At 39.6% G+C, this 14,992-nt stretch overlaps 1 protein-coding gene across 2 annotated transcripts in view; it reads right to left on the reverse strand.

Moving 5' to 3' along the window:
• The window catches only part of LRP11 (LDL receptor related protein 11), a 43,371-nt gene that overhangs the window by 9,573 nt on the left and 18,806 nt on the right, over positions 1–14,992 (reverse strand). The window contains exons 4-5 of one of the 2 annotated variants that reach the window (XM_087425235.1): positions 14,515–14,640; positions 13,594–13,800 (exon numbers count right to left, since the gene is read on the reverse strand). In XM_087425235.1, coding sequence (XP_087281361.1) covers positions 13,594–13,800; positions 14,515–14,640 — 333 coding nt within the window. The remainder of the gene's footprint in view (positions 1–13,593; positions 13,801–14,514; positions 14,641–14,992) is intronic. The other variant, XM_087425236.1, reaches the window with a different exon arrangement.

A 14,992-nucleotide genomic window follows, 5' to 3' on the forward strand; every position in this document is an offset into this window, starting at 1 on the left:
GTGCTGTTCTACTGAACCACACTGCTCTCAAAGTCACAGCTCCAAGAACCATAGTCAATACCAGATTTATTTACTCATCTCTAGGCAAACTAACGTATCTAGGCAAAGTAACAAATTTAAGTATTTCCTTAAGAAGGTGTGGGACAGAGCTCCATGAAGGACGCAGTACAGAAATAGGTTAATTGGACTTGGAAAGGGGAACATGCCTTGAAAGTGGGTTCGTTTAACAAACTGTATAAGTTCACTCTGAATCTTCAGTTGTCAAATTTGAAGAGCATTTTCTTAAATGCCCTCATTCCCTGGAAGAGGAAGCCAGGATGCAGGAGGTGGGAGAGATCAGGTCTCAGGGAGAGGGCAGTGTGCACAGGAGACTTAAGAAGACACAGTGGCCATGGACTCTAGAATTTCCCAGGGGACTTGCCCTGCCCTCTTGATATCTGAAATGTGAATTTCTGTTTTCTACGTTTCATGAAGGAACTCATTGTCATTGCCCAGACTGCGTGACTCACTTTTCCTAGACTCCAACATATGGAATGCCATCGAGAAATGCTTCACTTCCACACACCCCACCACAGACTCTCACCAGAGCAGCAAGTCAGAACAAAACAACACTGAAACTAACCAAGCACGAAGTTAAAAAATCTTCCCTAGAGCAAAAAAACTTTGATAAGCTTTGCTAACTGCAGCTGTGCATACTCAGCATAATCAACTGTTGTTCAAAACTAACCAGGTCTTTCTGTCCCTCCTTAGTATATGAGTGAGCTGTCTTTCCCTGGAAGTCAGGGTCCAGACATCAAGATTCAGCCTCACAAGGCCAAATGCAGGCTGAAGATGAAAACTAACAGAGAAGTCCAACAGTCAAGGGAAAGAAATTCAGTCTTCAAGGCCAAACACAGGCTGGTGGGAAGATGCCAACCAACAAGGCCACATGCTCTCCCTCCCCCTCCTAAAACCCCAGCACACACTCCCCCTCCTCTACCTAAAACCCCAGCACAGCTCTCCCTCCCCTACATAAAACCCCAGATAAAATCCCCTACCTTTTTCCCTTCGAGGAGGTGCATCTGAGTTCTGACTCCCATCTCCTCATCTGGCTGCCTTTCTATAGTAAACCTCTTTCCTTGCCACAAGCCTGGTATTTCAGTTTTATTTTCCTTTATTGGCCCTACTGTGTGGAGAGTAAACGAACCTGTGTTTGTGTTCAAGAACAATTTGGCGAGCCAGCCAGGAGGCTCTTTGCCCGTGGCTCTGCAGCCCTGGGCTGGCTGGGATTTCCTGGGAAGCTGTCCAGCAGCTGCCTAGGTGATTTGTCCAAGGTACTGTCCCCAGCACATTCTGTGTGACCCGGCACCGTTGGCCCTAGGCGCATTTTTCTTGTGGCAAGGAAACAGCCTCCAGATTTGTTTGTTTGTTTGTTTTGCTTCTGGTTTGGAACAGACGTCCTTTTGGTGAGTTTCCTCCTTAAAACTGACTGAGTCTTACTTTCCCTTTCTTTGTTTGCCTCTGCCCCAGGGCTTCTGTTCCCGGTTACTGGGACAGTAACAGTTTGTTCAGGGGAAGTCCCGATTTGTTGACAGGACTAACTCTTGGCTCCATCTGTTTGATAGTTATGTGGATATGTTTGAGTGTGTATCGTGTGTGTGTGTGTGCGGTACCATAATGGGAAACTTTTTTGATTCCCAGTGGCAGCCCTCTGGGTTATGTATTGCAAAATTGGAATGTTTTCAGTTATAAACCTACGAAACCTATGAAAAAGAAAAGGATGAAACTTAATCAAATTTGGGGTCTCAGCTTCCTCTCATGGTCTTACAGATGCTAATGAAAACAAGTTAACAAAAGAATAAAAAGAAGCTGAGAAAAAAAAAGGACTCTTCTGAACAAGGTGGAAATTTTTTAAAGGGTTTTTTAAAAACCAAGGTAAATAAGACAGTGGGGTAAATAAAATAAATATTAAAAGGGGGGGAAATCAAAGAGGAATCAGAAGGGGAAGAGTCACAGGACTTATCTCAGCAGGATGGAAATATTTAGCTAGTTATTAAAAAGAAAAATGGGATAAATAAAACAGACATGAATGAAGTTAAAGCAAAGGTTTTAATAAAACACTGCCTAAGGTTGGGTGGGCTAAAAGGACTCCCTACTGGCCCCCCAACATTAAAGGACCTCAAAAAGCCTGTTCTATTTACCCCAGTTTGAAAAAATAATTAAAAATCTAGAAGGCAGAAATCACAATGACAAACCTGACCAATTGTTTGGGGCCATAGTTAGGCTGCTAGGGTAATAGATTATAAAGATTAAAATGTTTGAGCTAATATTATATGAAGAGGTCATGTCAACTTTGCCTGAGTGTTTTTTTGGAAATGGATGTTGTGTCTGCTTGGGAATGCTTCCCCTACACAGTATTGTAAGACCGAGACTTAATGATGGAGTCCTAATGAAAGCTATGATTAGAGGTATAAAAGTTGATAAAATTAAGATAAAATTTTGTAAAAGAAAAAATTAGTATATTTAAATGGGCTTTATGTAAAATGATGACATCTCTTTTGCCTGACTGTATTATAGATTATGTTGTGGGGATAAACATTGTGTCTCACTGTGGAAAGTTTCCCCTGCCTGGTATTGTAAGAACACACACATCCACCCTTCAGGCAATGTTAATTAAACATGCTAAACGAGATCTCACTTTAAAATGGCCAAAATGGGGTAATTTCAGGTTACTCAAACTGGTGTATTTGCATATGCAATTGGAAAAAGCCAGCTTCAAAGTTAAACAACCGATGGGAAGCCTATTCTAATCTTTTAAGGCTTCTACATGAAATCAGGCATACTGTACTGCCTCTTTAAAAAATAATTAAGTGATTAAACATGCCAGATTGGGAGATGCCAGGGGCCCTGATGGCGAAAGAAACCAAACCTCCTCTCCTGCTGAGCTTCCCCACTTCAGCTCCCCCCAAATTCCTGAACTACAAATTAGCAAGTGGAAATAAGCAAACTTTGGAGATAATTTGGAATTGTAACGGCCATGCTGGGGAAACTCTGTTTCAGATGAGTCCACCTGAAGGGTCACCCTTAAAGAGAGGATTCAAAACCTCTCAGAGACAATGGAATGCAGTCTTTTATTAATAAGCAGAAGGTTTAAAGACAAAAGAATTTCAAAAACAACTGTAAAAAGGATCCCTACAGCAAAAAGAAAAGAATCTTTAATAACTATCTTTGGCCATCTGAGCAGGTCCATCTGCCAGGGAGCAATTTGGATCCAACTGTTCTTCCGAGTTTTGTACCTGAGACATCGCTAAAATTTTGAAGATCTCTGTTTGTGTCTATCTGTATGTGAGTCTCTCTCTCTCTATATTTGTCTGCCTCCAGATGGTATAATTTCTAAAGGAATTCTATTTAATTGGTTTGAAATAAGCACTTATATAAATTATTTCTAAATGTAATAGAAACTAACCCAGAAGTCTTTCAAGTTAACATGATATAAAATGATCTTTGGTAAATGAAAGCTTGTTTGTTAGTTTGATTAAAATAAGTATGTTTTCAGAGTTATCAACATTAGATACGATGCAAATGTTATCTCTGTTACAAAATTTGTCAGCAAAAAAAAAAATAACAGAATAATAGCTGATTTTGTCTGATGTCTCATGAGGGTTTTGTAGACAATCTAAATATAATTATTGGGAATAAGTAAACTAAATAGATGTGAAAAGGATAAAGTTTTTGGAGGAAATTTTTAACAATTATGTGTTATGATGTATGTACTTAAAACAACTTAAGATGGTTGCTAACTGCTTTAATGTCACATGAAGGTTTTGTGAGTAATCTAAACATAATTGTTGGGAACAAATAATTTAGATAGATAAAAATGGGTAAAAGTTTTGGGATACAATAATTATGTTTTATGATATGTGTGCTTAAAAACAGCTTCCAAAATCTTTCTAGTAACTTAAAACTTTAGAGTTTTGCTAAATTAAGTTAAATGATAAAAATTTGTTGAGCATCTAGGTCATTTCCACATAAGATAAAATATTAGAAATTGATTAATGAGCATAGATTTGTCTGCTTTTGATTTCTTATCTCAGAGAAACTAAAAGATGCTTAGGTTTATTGATAAACATGTTTTGTGCATGCTGAGAAATTTTCTATGAGAAAACACATATTTCTGAAAAGTCTGTACACAAGGAAAGTAAAAGGTATGTTTACAGTAAAGAAGATATAAAGAACAGAGGTATTTTTGTTTATTTTGTTAAGAAAGATAAATTTGTCCTAAAGTACTAGGAAAGATAAAAAGAAAAGAAAACACAGGACAAATTCTGAACGTAAAAAGCAAGTGACAGAAGGTTTGTGGAAGAAAACCCTGAGGAGTTTTGTACTTGGTCAAGTTGGCTAAGATTGAAATGAATTTACTTAAGTAAATAAGTTTTAATATCAGAAGTAAGCTAGTACAAAAGTAGAATTTGGCTTTCTCTCTCTTAAAAAGATAACTCTCTTGAACTTTTGGTCTGCTCTTGATAAAGAAGTTATAAAATGTTTTCCTTTGAGTAAGTCTACCTAAAAGACAGAAGACCTATGTTTTGTTAAAATAATTTCCTATGTTCAAAAAGACTGAGGTCTCTATACTAAGGTTTTTTGGACTGTTTTAACTCTCTGTTTGCCTTTGACATCTTCTGTTGTCACCTTGATTAAATGGATAACTAAGCATTGCTTCCTATTTAACCAAGTGTTTTAAAACTTTTTGACATTTTTGACAAAGTCCTCCCCAAATTAAAGTCTTTCTTTTGACTTAAAAAGGAAACTTGGAGAATTTCCAATCAGCCCTGAGACTTCTCAAAAATTTTGTTCTGTCTTTATAGACAGAGGAAGATACTAAACTAATTAGGCTTATTTGGTATGTTAAATTATATGGGAAGCATTATCAAATAAATGATAATAAGACTTCCTAGGTTATATTGTGTGGGTAAATGTTATTAATATAAGTGTTTTAAAAAATATATAACATTCCAAAAATTTTGATCTGTCCTCATTGTTAGTCACAGTTCTAGTTATTATCTCAAAGTGTTGTATGTCACAGAAATAGCCAAGTGACTTTGTCAACCGCCATTTTGAGTATTTTGTCATTTGCAGACACTTGTTGTTTTACTCCGATGTTTTTGCAAATATGTTTCATCTCCAGAGAGATTCATGGAAAGGATTCTGACACTTTCTCTAAATTACAGGTTTCTAATAAACTTTCAGATTATGAAACTGAGCTGAGTAAAAAACTACAGAACTGTAATGGAGAAACTGATGGCCTTGTGAAACTGCTAACAGAAGATCAAAAATTGATATCATGGAATTGAATAAATTGATGAGGATGATTATAATTTTTATGATTTTTTGTTTGAAATATTGCTGATTTTTAGTGTTTTGTTTTTCTAGATTTGGGGAAATATTTTTCTCTTTTCTCTTAAGGAACTATGACTTATAGCAATTTGTAAGCAAAACTGAAGCATTTATCTTTTTCTCCCTATCTGACCCCTCCAGAATTTAAAAACTCTTGATGAATAAGTATTCTTATTTTCATGGAAATATAGTTATTTACATAAGTTCAATAAGAACCTGTTCTCCTTACAGCAGGACACAATTGAAAACACTGGTTATATCATCCAGGCTGTGACTAGAATGTCATATTTGAGAAAAACATACATAAACTCGGATATGACCATACAGCTTTGAGAAACAAAGACTGGACTTTATGGAGTACATCCACTTGGAAATACTGGCCTGGTACCTTGTTTACAGGATTCCCAGCAACCTTACCAGGTAAGTAAAGAAGATCACTTCTCTGGCAGGTGCAAAGAACTCCAGGATATTTTGGGGACCTTGAGAAGAGAGGAATTCACCTAAATCTGTAGGTATTGCAGGCAGAGTCTGATGACAAGTCGTTGGCTTGGCCTGGCCTCGAGAGGCCTATAAAGTTCAATCTGAGATTCCTTATAAAAAGTTCCAGCAAAGCAGATTTAAAAGAGCCTATATGATCAATTGTTATTCTTGCTATACTTATGTAAATAATTGGGCCCAGTTTATTGAAACTAGACATTTTGCAAACCAATGAGTCTTAATTTAGCTATCTTTGGTAAAAATAAGGGTGATTTTAGAGAGAAAAATTATCTTTCAATAGTGTCTTGACATGAGTACAGCCATGTTTGGCCGCTCCATTGACCTACAGCCACCAGCACAAAAAGAAATATAAAAGCTGCTTTCTGCGTGGTGGGAACTGGCCCTTCTCCCATGGAGAGAGTTGCAAGTTGTAACATTTGAAGGCTCTTGGAGCGTCGTAGCACGGGATGGACTGGCCATCTGTGCTGGGCTAAGACGATAACCGAAGAGAACAATGCACGTACACAATTACTGGGCTGGGACGTTAGCCAAGGGGCTCAGTGCACGTACGTCACTGATAACCATTTGTGCATGGGAACACTAGATGCTTGCTTTGTAAACTGTGTAACTGTTTATATAAACTGCTGGAGACTGAGACCCGGTGAGAGTTCCACCTGTGGAAGGGACGTCTTGCCCAGGATGTGTGATTCCCGCCCAGCCATGTCGATTGACAGGATTCTCCCGGCAGTGGGGCGTGGATGTTGTGAGTAATTGATTTATTGTGAAGTAACTGATTTGATGTGTTCTCTTTTCGGTCAACCTGGTGTTTCTCTTTCCGGTTGATTTGTGTCATTTCCCTTCAGTCGATCTGGTGTTTCCCTTTCCAATCGATCTGATGTTTTTCCCTCTTATTATATGACCTATTCGGATCTGCTGCTATCTCAGCCGATGTGGATGTTTTCCCTTTCCAGTCGAGCTGGTGTTTTTTCCCTCTTATTATTTGACCTATTTGGATCTGTTTGCGGACTATCGCCCTTACTATCCTCTATATAATAAAATATACCTTCAGTTCATTTGTTTGGAGTGGAGAGTGTCTTTTACATCTCCGATCGAATCCCCGAACCTCTCATAACAAATAGAAACTATAATACACATTTGTGGGTGTTAGATTTTGGTTCTGTTAATTGTCTTGAGATTTTTGTTTTCTCTCTGTAAACTGGACTGGATCCTGAATTCTTCTAGTTTCTTCAAGTATCTGGTACAGATCTCCAAATTAACATTTTAAATTTTTTTCCCTGTACTTTTCATTTGGAATCATTGAGAACTAAAACCACCCTTTTTCCTGAAGCCCTACAAACTGAAGCTGGACAACTTAATATAAACCTGGGAGAGAGCACCACGATAGCCCATGTTTGGACAATCTTCATGCCTGTTGCTGTGTAAGCCACTCAAAGGGTTTACCTGAATGCCTGATGACATCATCAGAGACATTTTAAACTATAGGGGCTGTTTCAACCCTGACATCTGGAAACTTTCTTGACTGACCATCCCCCAGGCTCGGAAATTGGTTTATAATTTGCTCCAACCATTAACCTTGTTTTTGTTTTTGTTCTTCTAGAAATTCTTATTAAATACCTGGTTGCTTGCTTACACAATATAAGCCTAACTTTGGGAGACCCTTTCTTTGTTCTAGAAATGATCCAAAAGACCTGGAGGGAACTCAAATTAAAGAGCTTGACACTGTCAGATGTTCCTCTGCACTCTCTTTGTTGTAGAGACTGGGTCCTATTGAAATCCTGGACTTCATCCCTGCTGGATGCAACAATATAAAAACACCACAGGGAACATAAACCATGCCATAGAAGTAAATCAGAATGGGGGGGCCAGCCCCATGGCTTAGCAGTTAAGTGCACATGCTCTGCTACTGGTGGCCCGGGTTCGGATCCCGGGCGTGCACCGACGCACTGCTTCTCTGGCCATGCTGAGGCCACATCCCACATACAGCAACTAGAAGAATGTGCAACTACAACATACAACTACCTACTGGGGCTTTGGGGTGGGGGGGGAAAGGAGGAGGATTGGCGATAGATGTTAGCTCAGAGCTGGTCTTCCTCAGCAAAAAGAGGAGGATTAGCATGGATGTTAGCTCAGGGCTGATCTTCTTCACAAAAAAAAAAAAAATCAGAACAGGGATCACCCAAACCTTGGCTGGCTTCATACTCTAGACACCAACTTCTCTGAATGGACAAATGAACCCCTGACAAACCACACATTGCTGTCCAGAAAATGGTATCCTAAAGATAAGTAATGAATAACTCCCAGGTTGTTACTTTACTTGTTGGACTATTAGACAGCAGGCTACTTGGCTATATCATATTTCACCTGAGGTTCTGATCACTAACCTTAATTGGTTTACAGGCCTTTCCTCCTAGATTCCCCAAGGATTGAGGTCCATTATGGAGGGGATACTAAAACATGGGCTATTTTGCTAATATGTTTCATCATCTATGTAATTATAAAAAGTAAACTTAAGTATTGTTCCAAAGTCATTGATCAGAGTAATGAAATATTAGTCATGCAAAGCATATCTTGCTCTCCCCAACTGGTACCTAAAAATATTTTAAAACAAAAAAAATAGTTTCATTCCTCTGATCTTGATCTTCACTGTTTCACAGAAAGAAGTAGCTAAAGAGGTCTTTGCCCCCATTCCCCAAGATTGAGGAATGATCATTAGACAGTGGGGATTGAAACCGGGCATGAAGAAGTTAAAAATCTTCCCTAGAGCAAAAAGCTTTGAGATAAGCTTTGCTAACTGCAGCTGTGTATATTTAGCATAATCAACTGTTGTTTAAAACTAACTATGTCTTTCTGTCCCTCCTTGGTATATGAGTGAGCTGATTTTCCCAAGAAGTCAAGGTCCAGATATCAAGATTCAGCCTCACAAGGCCAAATGTAGGCTGAAAACGAAAACTAACCAGAAACATCCAGACAGTCAAGGGAAAAGAAATTCAGTCTTCAAGGCCAAAACGGCTTGTGGGAAGGTGCCAACTAACATGGCCACATGCTACCCCTCCCCTATCTAAAACCCCAGCACATGCTCTCCTTCCCCTACCTAAACCCCAGATAAAATCCTCTACCTTTTTCCCTTCGAGGAGGTGGATCTGAGTTCTAACTCCCATCTCCTCATTTGGCTGCCTTTTGATAGTAAACCTCTTTCCTTACCACAAGCCTGGTGTTTCAGGTTTTTTTTTTTCTTTATTGGCCCTACCATGGGGTGGGTAAATGAACCTGTGTTTTTGTTTGGAAACGAGACAATGATATCATTTGCTTTTGCAAATAATTCATTTTGGTAATGATCCTTTTAGAAGAGTTAATGTCTTAGGAAATTGTTTTTTCCCTCTTCTGAATGATCTATTGTGTTGTCTATCACGCATAGCTACACATTCACAGAGGGAGTTGGAAGGTGGGTGAAAGTTGTTTTAATTTCATTTTCAGTCATCACAGAACATGCAGGCATGTTCTGGAAGCAAGTTGGAAATAACAGCTTGGAAAGTGGCTACCATATAGGTCTGCCTTCCAGAATGTTCTATAGTTTCCTGTGAACAATGGCCAACTAACCTAGACAACAGAGTTGTCCTTTCTCACTATTCACTGGAGGACCACACTGCATGGCTGCAGAGTAGGTAAGAGGGACCTCTCTTTAGGAAATGTTCTGGATTGTACGAGGAAGAGATCTCAGCTAGCCAGGGGCAGTGGCCTGCATGTCTGCTTATACTAGGAATGTTATTAAGGCCTCATTATAGCCATAAAACTCCTTATTGACATTCTCTTTGCTCATTTTCAATTCTTTGTACTAGCCATCCTTGAAAAAGCCTCTACAACTTGTCTAAGATTAGTTAAAAGGACTTCTAAGTTCATTGGTGAAGGCAGGCTAAGAAAAACATTACTGTTCATGAATAGATTTGTATTTGGCTGGCAGGTAATCTAATCCCATCAGAATGCCGGAGATCTTCAACTCACTTCTCGATAAAATGAACCATGTCATTTGGTTTAAAACCAAGTGGTTCCCTGGGACTGACCCAAGTGGGTCAGACGTTACAAGATAGACTCTACTGTATAAACCATCTATAGATTTCAAATAGTAAAAATTATGGAATCCCCAGTACAGTGACCACAAAGTTTACATTGGAACCTTGGAGAAGGTAGAGGATACCTTTTCCAAGACCCACGTTTCTCTAAGTGCCCAAAATAGTGGGGTGCACTAAAGCAGATGCTGATTATAGCTGATTAAATGACATTTTCCAAAGAAGGGAATAGGTGAATGAAAGAGGACCTATTCCCCTTGATAAGTTCATGGAAATAACCATCTGATTATCTTCATTTGTGGTAAGTGAATTTCCCTTAACTGGACCCTCCATCCATTTGAGAATCCAGTTGACTCCTGCCACCACATTGGAGGGTAACAGGCTGTTCAGCTGTGCTGCTGATCAGGCTCAACACATTGAAACGACCTTCCCAGAAATGTTGTTTTATAGTTGCAAAATGGTTTCTCAGTAAAAAAAGACACAGTCCAACATAATGAAAAGATGAAATACCAGGAATGTGGAAAAACCCTTTTAAGTAGCCTTTACAAGGCCATCCTCTCTGAATAAAATACTTTCCATAATAAGGCAAACGTCTCAGTTGCTCACTCTACTTACCTCCAGAGAGAAGCTAACCAGGCAGGCTTTGGCATATTTAGCAGGGGAATCAGAGAAAGTGCAGGCAGAACCGTACCCTCCATACAGAAATCATGCATTCTCCTAAGGCCCTGCTTCAATCCAGACCCTTAAAGAATGTGCTGACCTGCGGGGCTGGACATGAATTCTCAAGTTTCCAAAACACGGATTCAATCTGAATGTGGATACAACACTACTTTTCTAGCACCCTGAAGTGCTGGAATCCAGATTTCTTTCCTCCAGCTGGGTCAGATACAAGAGGACAGCCTTGTCAGTGGATGACTTGGACCACACAGAGAACAGGCCCTACAGTTCCAACCACATCCAGCAACATCAGCACTGTGCTGCTGCATTCAAGCAAACACCAGCACCATGAAGCCCTGTGCTCTCCCCACCAAGAGCTCTGAGTGGACGGAGTGGGCACTCGCTTGTGTAACCAAATATCTGCACACACTCTTAATTTTATCCTTAGTAACATGCTTGGGATAAATTCCCTAGAGGACAATAATTGGGTCAAGGCTACACAGTTTTAAGGCTTCAGAAACTGCTCTCTGGAAGACTGTACTAAATTTAATCCCACCAAAAGCACAGGAGACTTGTTTCTCTATACTCCTATAAACAAATTAATTATTATACTTTTTCACCTTTGTCACTGTGATAGGGAAAAACTGCATCTCATGACTTTCTGTACTACATTGTTAGTCTTAATCTTAGCATCTCTTTAGCGTGTCTTCACTGAGTTAAGTCTTATTTATCCTCACAGCATGTCTGTGGGGGAGGAGGAGCAGAAAATTGAACTTATCTCCATAGTTACTGCACCAGCTGATGATCCTTGTAACACTGAGGCACAGGGCATGAGTAATCATGCATTTTCAGTCTATTTACGTTATGCTGGGTAGAACATAATTTCAACTCACATGAAATCAGAGGCTGGGGGTTCTAGGCCTGGGGTCTTAGTGACAACAGAGGGGGAGGGAGGGGACGGCTGCTGTCTAAACAGAAACCACGTCCTCTGAGGCCCTTTCTGACGTGTACAAACTTCTATTCTTCTCTTCCCACTCTCTTCACCTTGGACTTTCGAAACTTGTGTTTTTGATGGATATCTAATCACATATGAAAATGCTCATAAGTGAGAAAAATAAAGGTTTTGTAAAAATACTATTATCCTAATTTTGTTAAAAGGGAAGAAATGTCTGCACGTATGTGTACAAATAAAAGTAACCAGAAGAAAACGCAACCAATTGTTAAGGGTGAGTTTGGCTAGATGATGTTCATTTTCTTCTTTATATTTTTCTGTATTTCCAAATTTCCTATGGTAAATACATATTACCTTAATAATTAGGGAAAAACAATACATATTATAAATAATCACTGGACTTCTAATCTTTCTACCTCTGTGAAACTCCATTCCTTACATCTTCACAGCCAACGGCAAAGGCTTATTATCAAAAAGACAAAAGCAGAGATTACAAATACATTTCACATCGGGTACCAACCCCCATCACCTGGTGGGGCAACCTGGAGCACTATTTTCAAAAATATTCTGAGGCTGAGTCCTCACTCCCCAGGAGCCAGCGCTGGGATCACTGAGCAGTATCCAGCACAGACAGGGCTGATGGAGTGCTGCATGAGCGTCAGGCTCTTTGTCATTCCTGAAACAGACTCCAATGCTAGACGGGGCCTTAGGGGTCATCTGGTGAAATCCCTTATGAACTGATGAGGAAACTGAGGTCCAGAGATAGGAAGCAACTTACTCAAGGTTCTAAAGGCAGAGCCAAGAGGAGAACCTAATGAGGGAGACCTGGCCTGTGCTCCCCATGCTGTCCTTAGCTAATCCTTTCATCTCATGTGAGCCTCTCTACCACAGTGATGGAGCAAGACTTCTCCATCCTGGCCTCCAAGAGCTTAGTTCTCTCCGTCAACTCTCCAACTCTCCTGCCAGAAACACCTGGTCTCCCCTGACTGTCTCCTCCACACAGACCTTCCATATGGAGAAAATGGAGTAAACAAATCCCAAGGTTTGCATGGAGCTACGGACTGGACCAGTAGGTGGCAGCACCAACAAGGAAGAGACCAAACGCAGGCATCTGAAGCGCCCTGAACCTCAACTGGCAGAAAGAAAAGCCCCTCATGGAATATTTTGTGGACATATTTGTATGGAGACATTTAAAATCCACAACGTAGATAAACAAAAGATTGGAAGAAAATATGCCAAAATATTAGTCATTTTCAATAAAGAGTAGTATTTTAAGTCATTTTTCTTTTTAATTATTTGCAGTTCTGCAATGAACAAAAAATTGTCATAAAGAAGTTATTAAAATAGTGACAGATTATTTCAGTACAATGTATGCGGAGTTTGAGTACTGAAAAGACAGTCACAAAAGTATACAGGAACGTGATCATCTATATTTCCGTCTCGTATGTCATATAATCATGAAAATATAAAGGTGTAAAAAAGACATTTAAAATGATAGAATCCTGTAATGTTTCTGCAGTGTGAATGTATTTAAAAGTCTTGTTAGCCTTATTTAAAAAATTAAAAAATCACAGATTTATTTAAATTGGAGGCATAACCCTGAATTACTACCACATGCAACCATGTCAACATGACGTCATAGTTTCTTTACATTCACTTGCTCAGTGTGAAGAGGATTTACATGTAGGGGTTATGCTGCTTCATCTCAAAATAACCTAAAATTTAACCCTTAGGGTATTAGTTTCCGTAACATATGTGTTAAAACTTCCCAACTCTAATGTATTTACAAATAAATGTATTGGCATCTCTGGAGTATGCATACATAGATGTAGGAATGTAGGAATGTATGAAGAAGGTGTACCTTACCATAAATAATCAGCACAAGTGTCAGGTGTCTTTATTTTATCTTTTTGGCTAAATTCTTCATTTTAACTCTCTTCTTTCTTTTAAGATATTTCCTTACCGCTCTTCAAATATAACTTTGATTTTGAGCCATGTGTCATTATAGACAATGAGGCTCTTTGTGGAGAACCTGCCTCGAGTCCTTACCTGGCATCCTGGGATCAATCTGACTCTCTGGTCCCCAGAAGGCGGAATGATTCCTCTTCTCCGTGTTTGACAACGCAGGGGGCTGGTTTGGGGCAGTGTCTTTCTGGGACTTCTCCAACAAGGAGCCCCCCCTGGTATCTTCATTTGGTCCTGTGGTTCTAGGCTGGACAGTAGTTGTGTGGGTCCCCATCTTCTGGTCAAGGCTCACTGAAGCATGAAGAGCTACTGTCAGTTGTTGGGTTTCTTTTCTGAACTTTAACTAAAACCACTAAATCTGTAGTAGATTTAAAGTCATGGATATTTGGGAATAAACCTATCCATCTAAGACATGTCAGAGCCCCATAAAAACCTTCTCTCTCTCATTTTCAAATGAGTAGTCTGTTCTCCCTTCTTCCAATAATTAACTTTCTAAATGTCATACATAAATTGACAAAGACAAAACTTAAACCTAAGGTTTTGAGATTCTTCATCCTTCCTCAAGCCAGAACTTCATGGAACTTTCCGCAGCTTCTCTTCTCCCTTGCGGTGACTTTATGTGCAAGACATAATAAGACTGGTTTACAGCTCTGACTGAGCCACACCCTAGGATGCCATAAACTGTCTAAAAATTATCAAAACAAAATGTTAACTCACTTCAGTTGTTAAAAGAGCATATGCTATACAGCATTTTTAGGATGGGGAAGAATCTTTTGGAAAATTGAAAGCAATTTTTGAAAAATGTAAGCAATATCAAAAATTTGACATTTGTCACTCAGACTAGAGAGTCATGGTAAATGCTCATTTAATTTAAGGCACAGCTTGTTCACGTAAAGTTATCCCTGAAACTGGGCAGAAAAAGTACAATATTGAGTTCACATTGTATTATGAGAATATACACATGCCTTCCACCCCTTGCCTCAAAATGCAATGCAGCCGACTCACAATTTTGACAGAAAGCTTCATCAGACCCATCAGGACACTGCCCCACTCCATCACAAGCCAGCGTGATATCAATGCAACAGCCATCGTCACAAAAGAAGTGGTAGCGTGAGCAAACGTTCAAGCATCCTGTTTATAAACGAGTCTCAGGTCACAGGAGTGCAGGAGAGGTAAGACTTCCCCTGAGTCAAGATTAACAGAGACTAACATGTGATGAAATGCATTTGGGTATGCGTGAGATGCAGACAGCAAGGAAACACCTAACAGTTGGAGCTGGATGGAGCAGTGGGTTCTGGAAAGGTTAGGGGGTCTCCTCTTGGCCCTCCTGACTTAATTCTCAGGAATCACCATGGGCTCTTCATCTTAGGGCAGTTCTCCAAGCCGACATTGCCTAAGAAATGGGAACAGAGGAGCAGCAGCTCTGAGCTCCTCCATCCAGACCTTCTACATGCTATGTCTTGCATTCTTGTTTCCTAAGTAA

The sequence above is a fragment of the Ceratotherium simum genome, chromosome 38 (genome assembly GCF_057802395.1).
Source record: "Ceratotherium simum simum isolate JZ-2026a chromosome 38, ASM5780239v1, whole genome shotgun sequence".
NCBI lineage: Eukaryota > Metazoa > Chordata > Mammalia > Perissodactyla > Rhinocerotidae > Ceratotherium > Ceratotherium simum.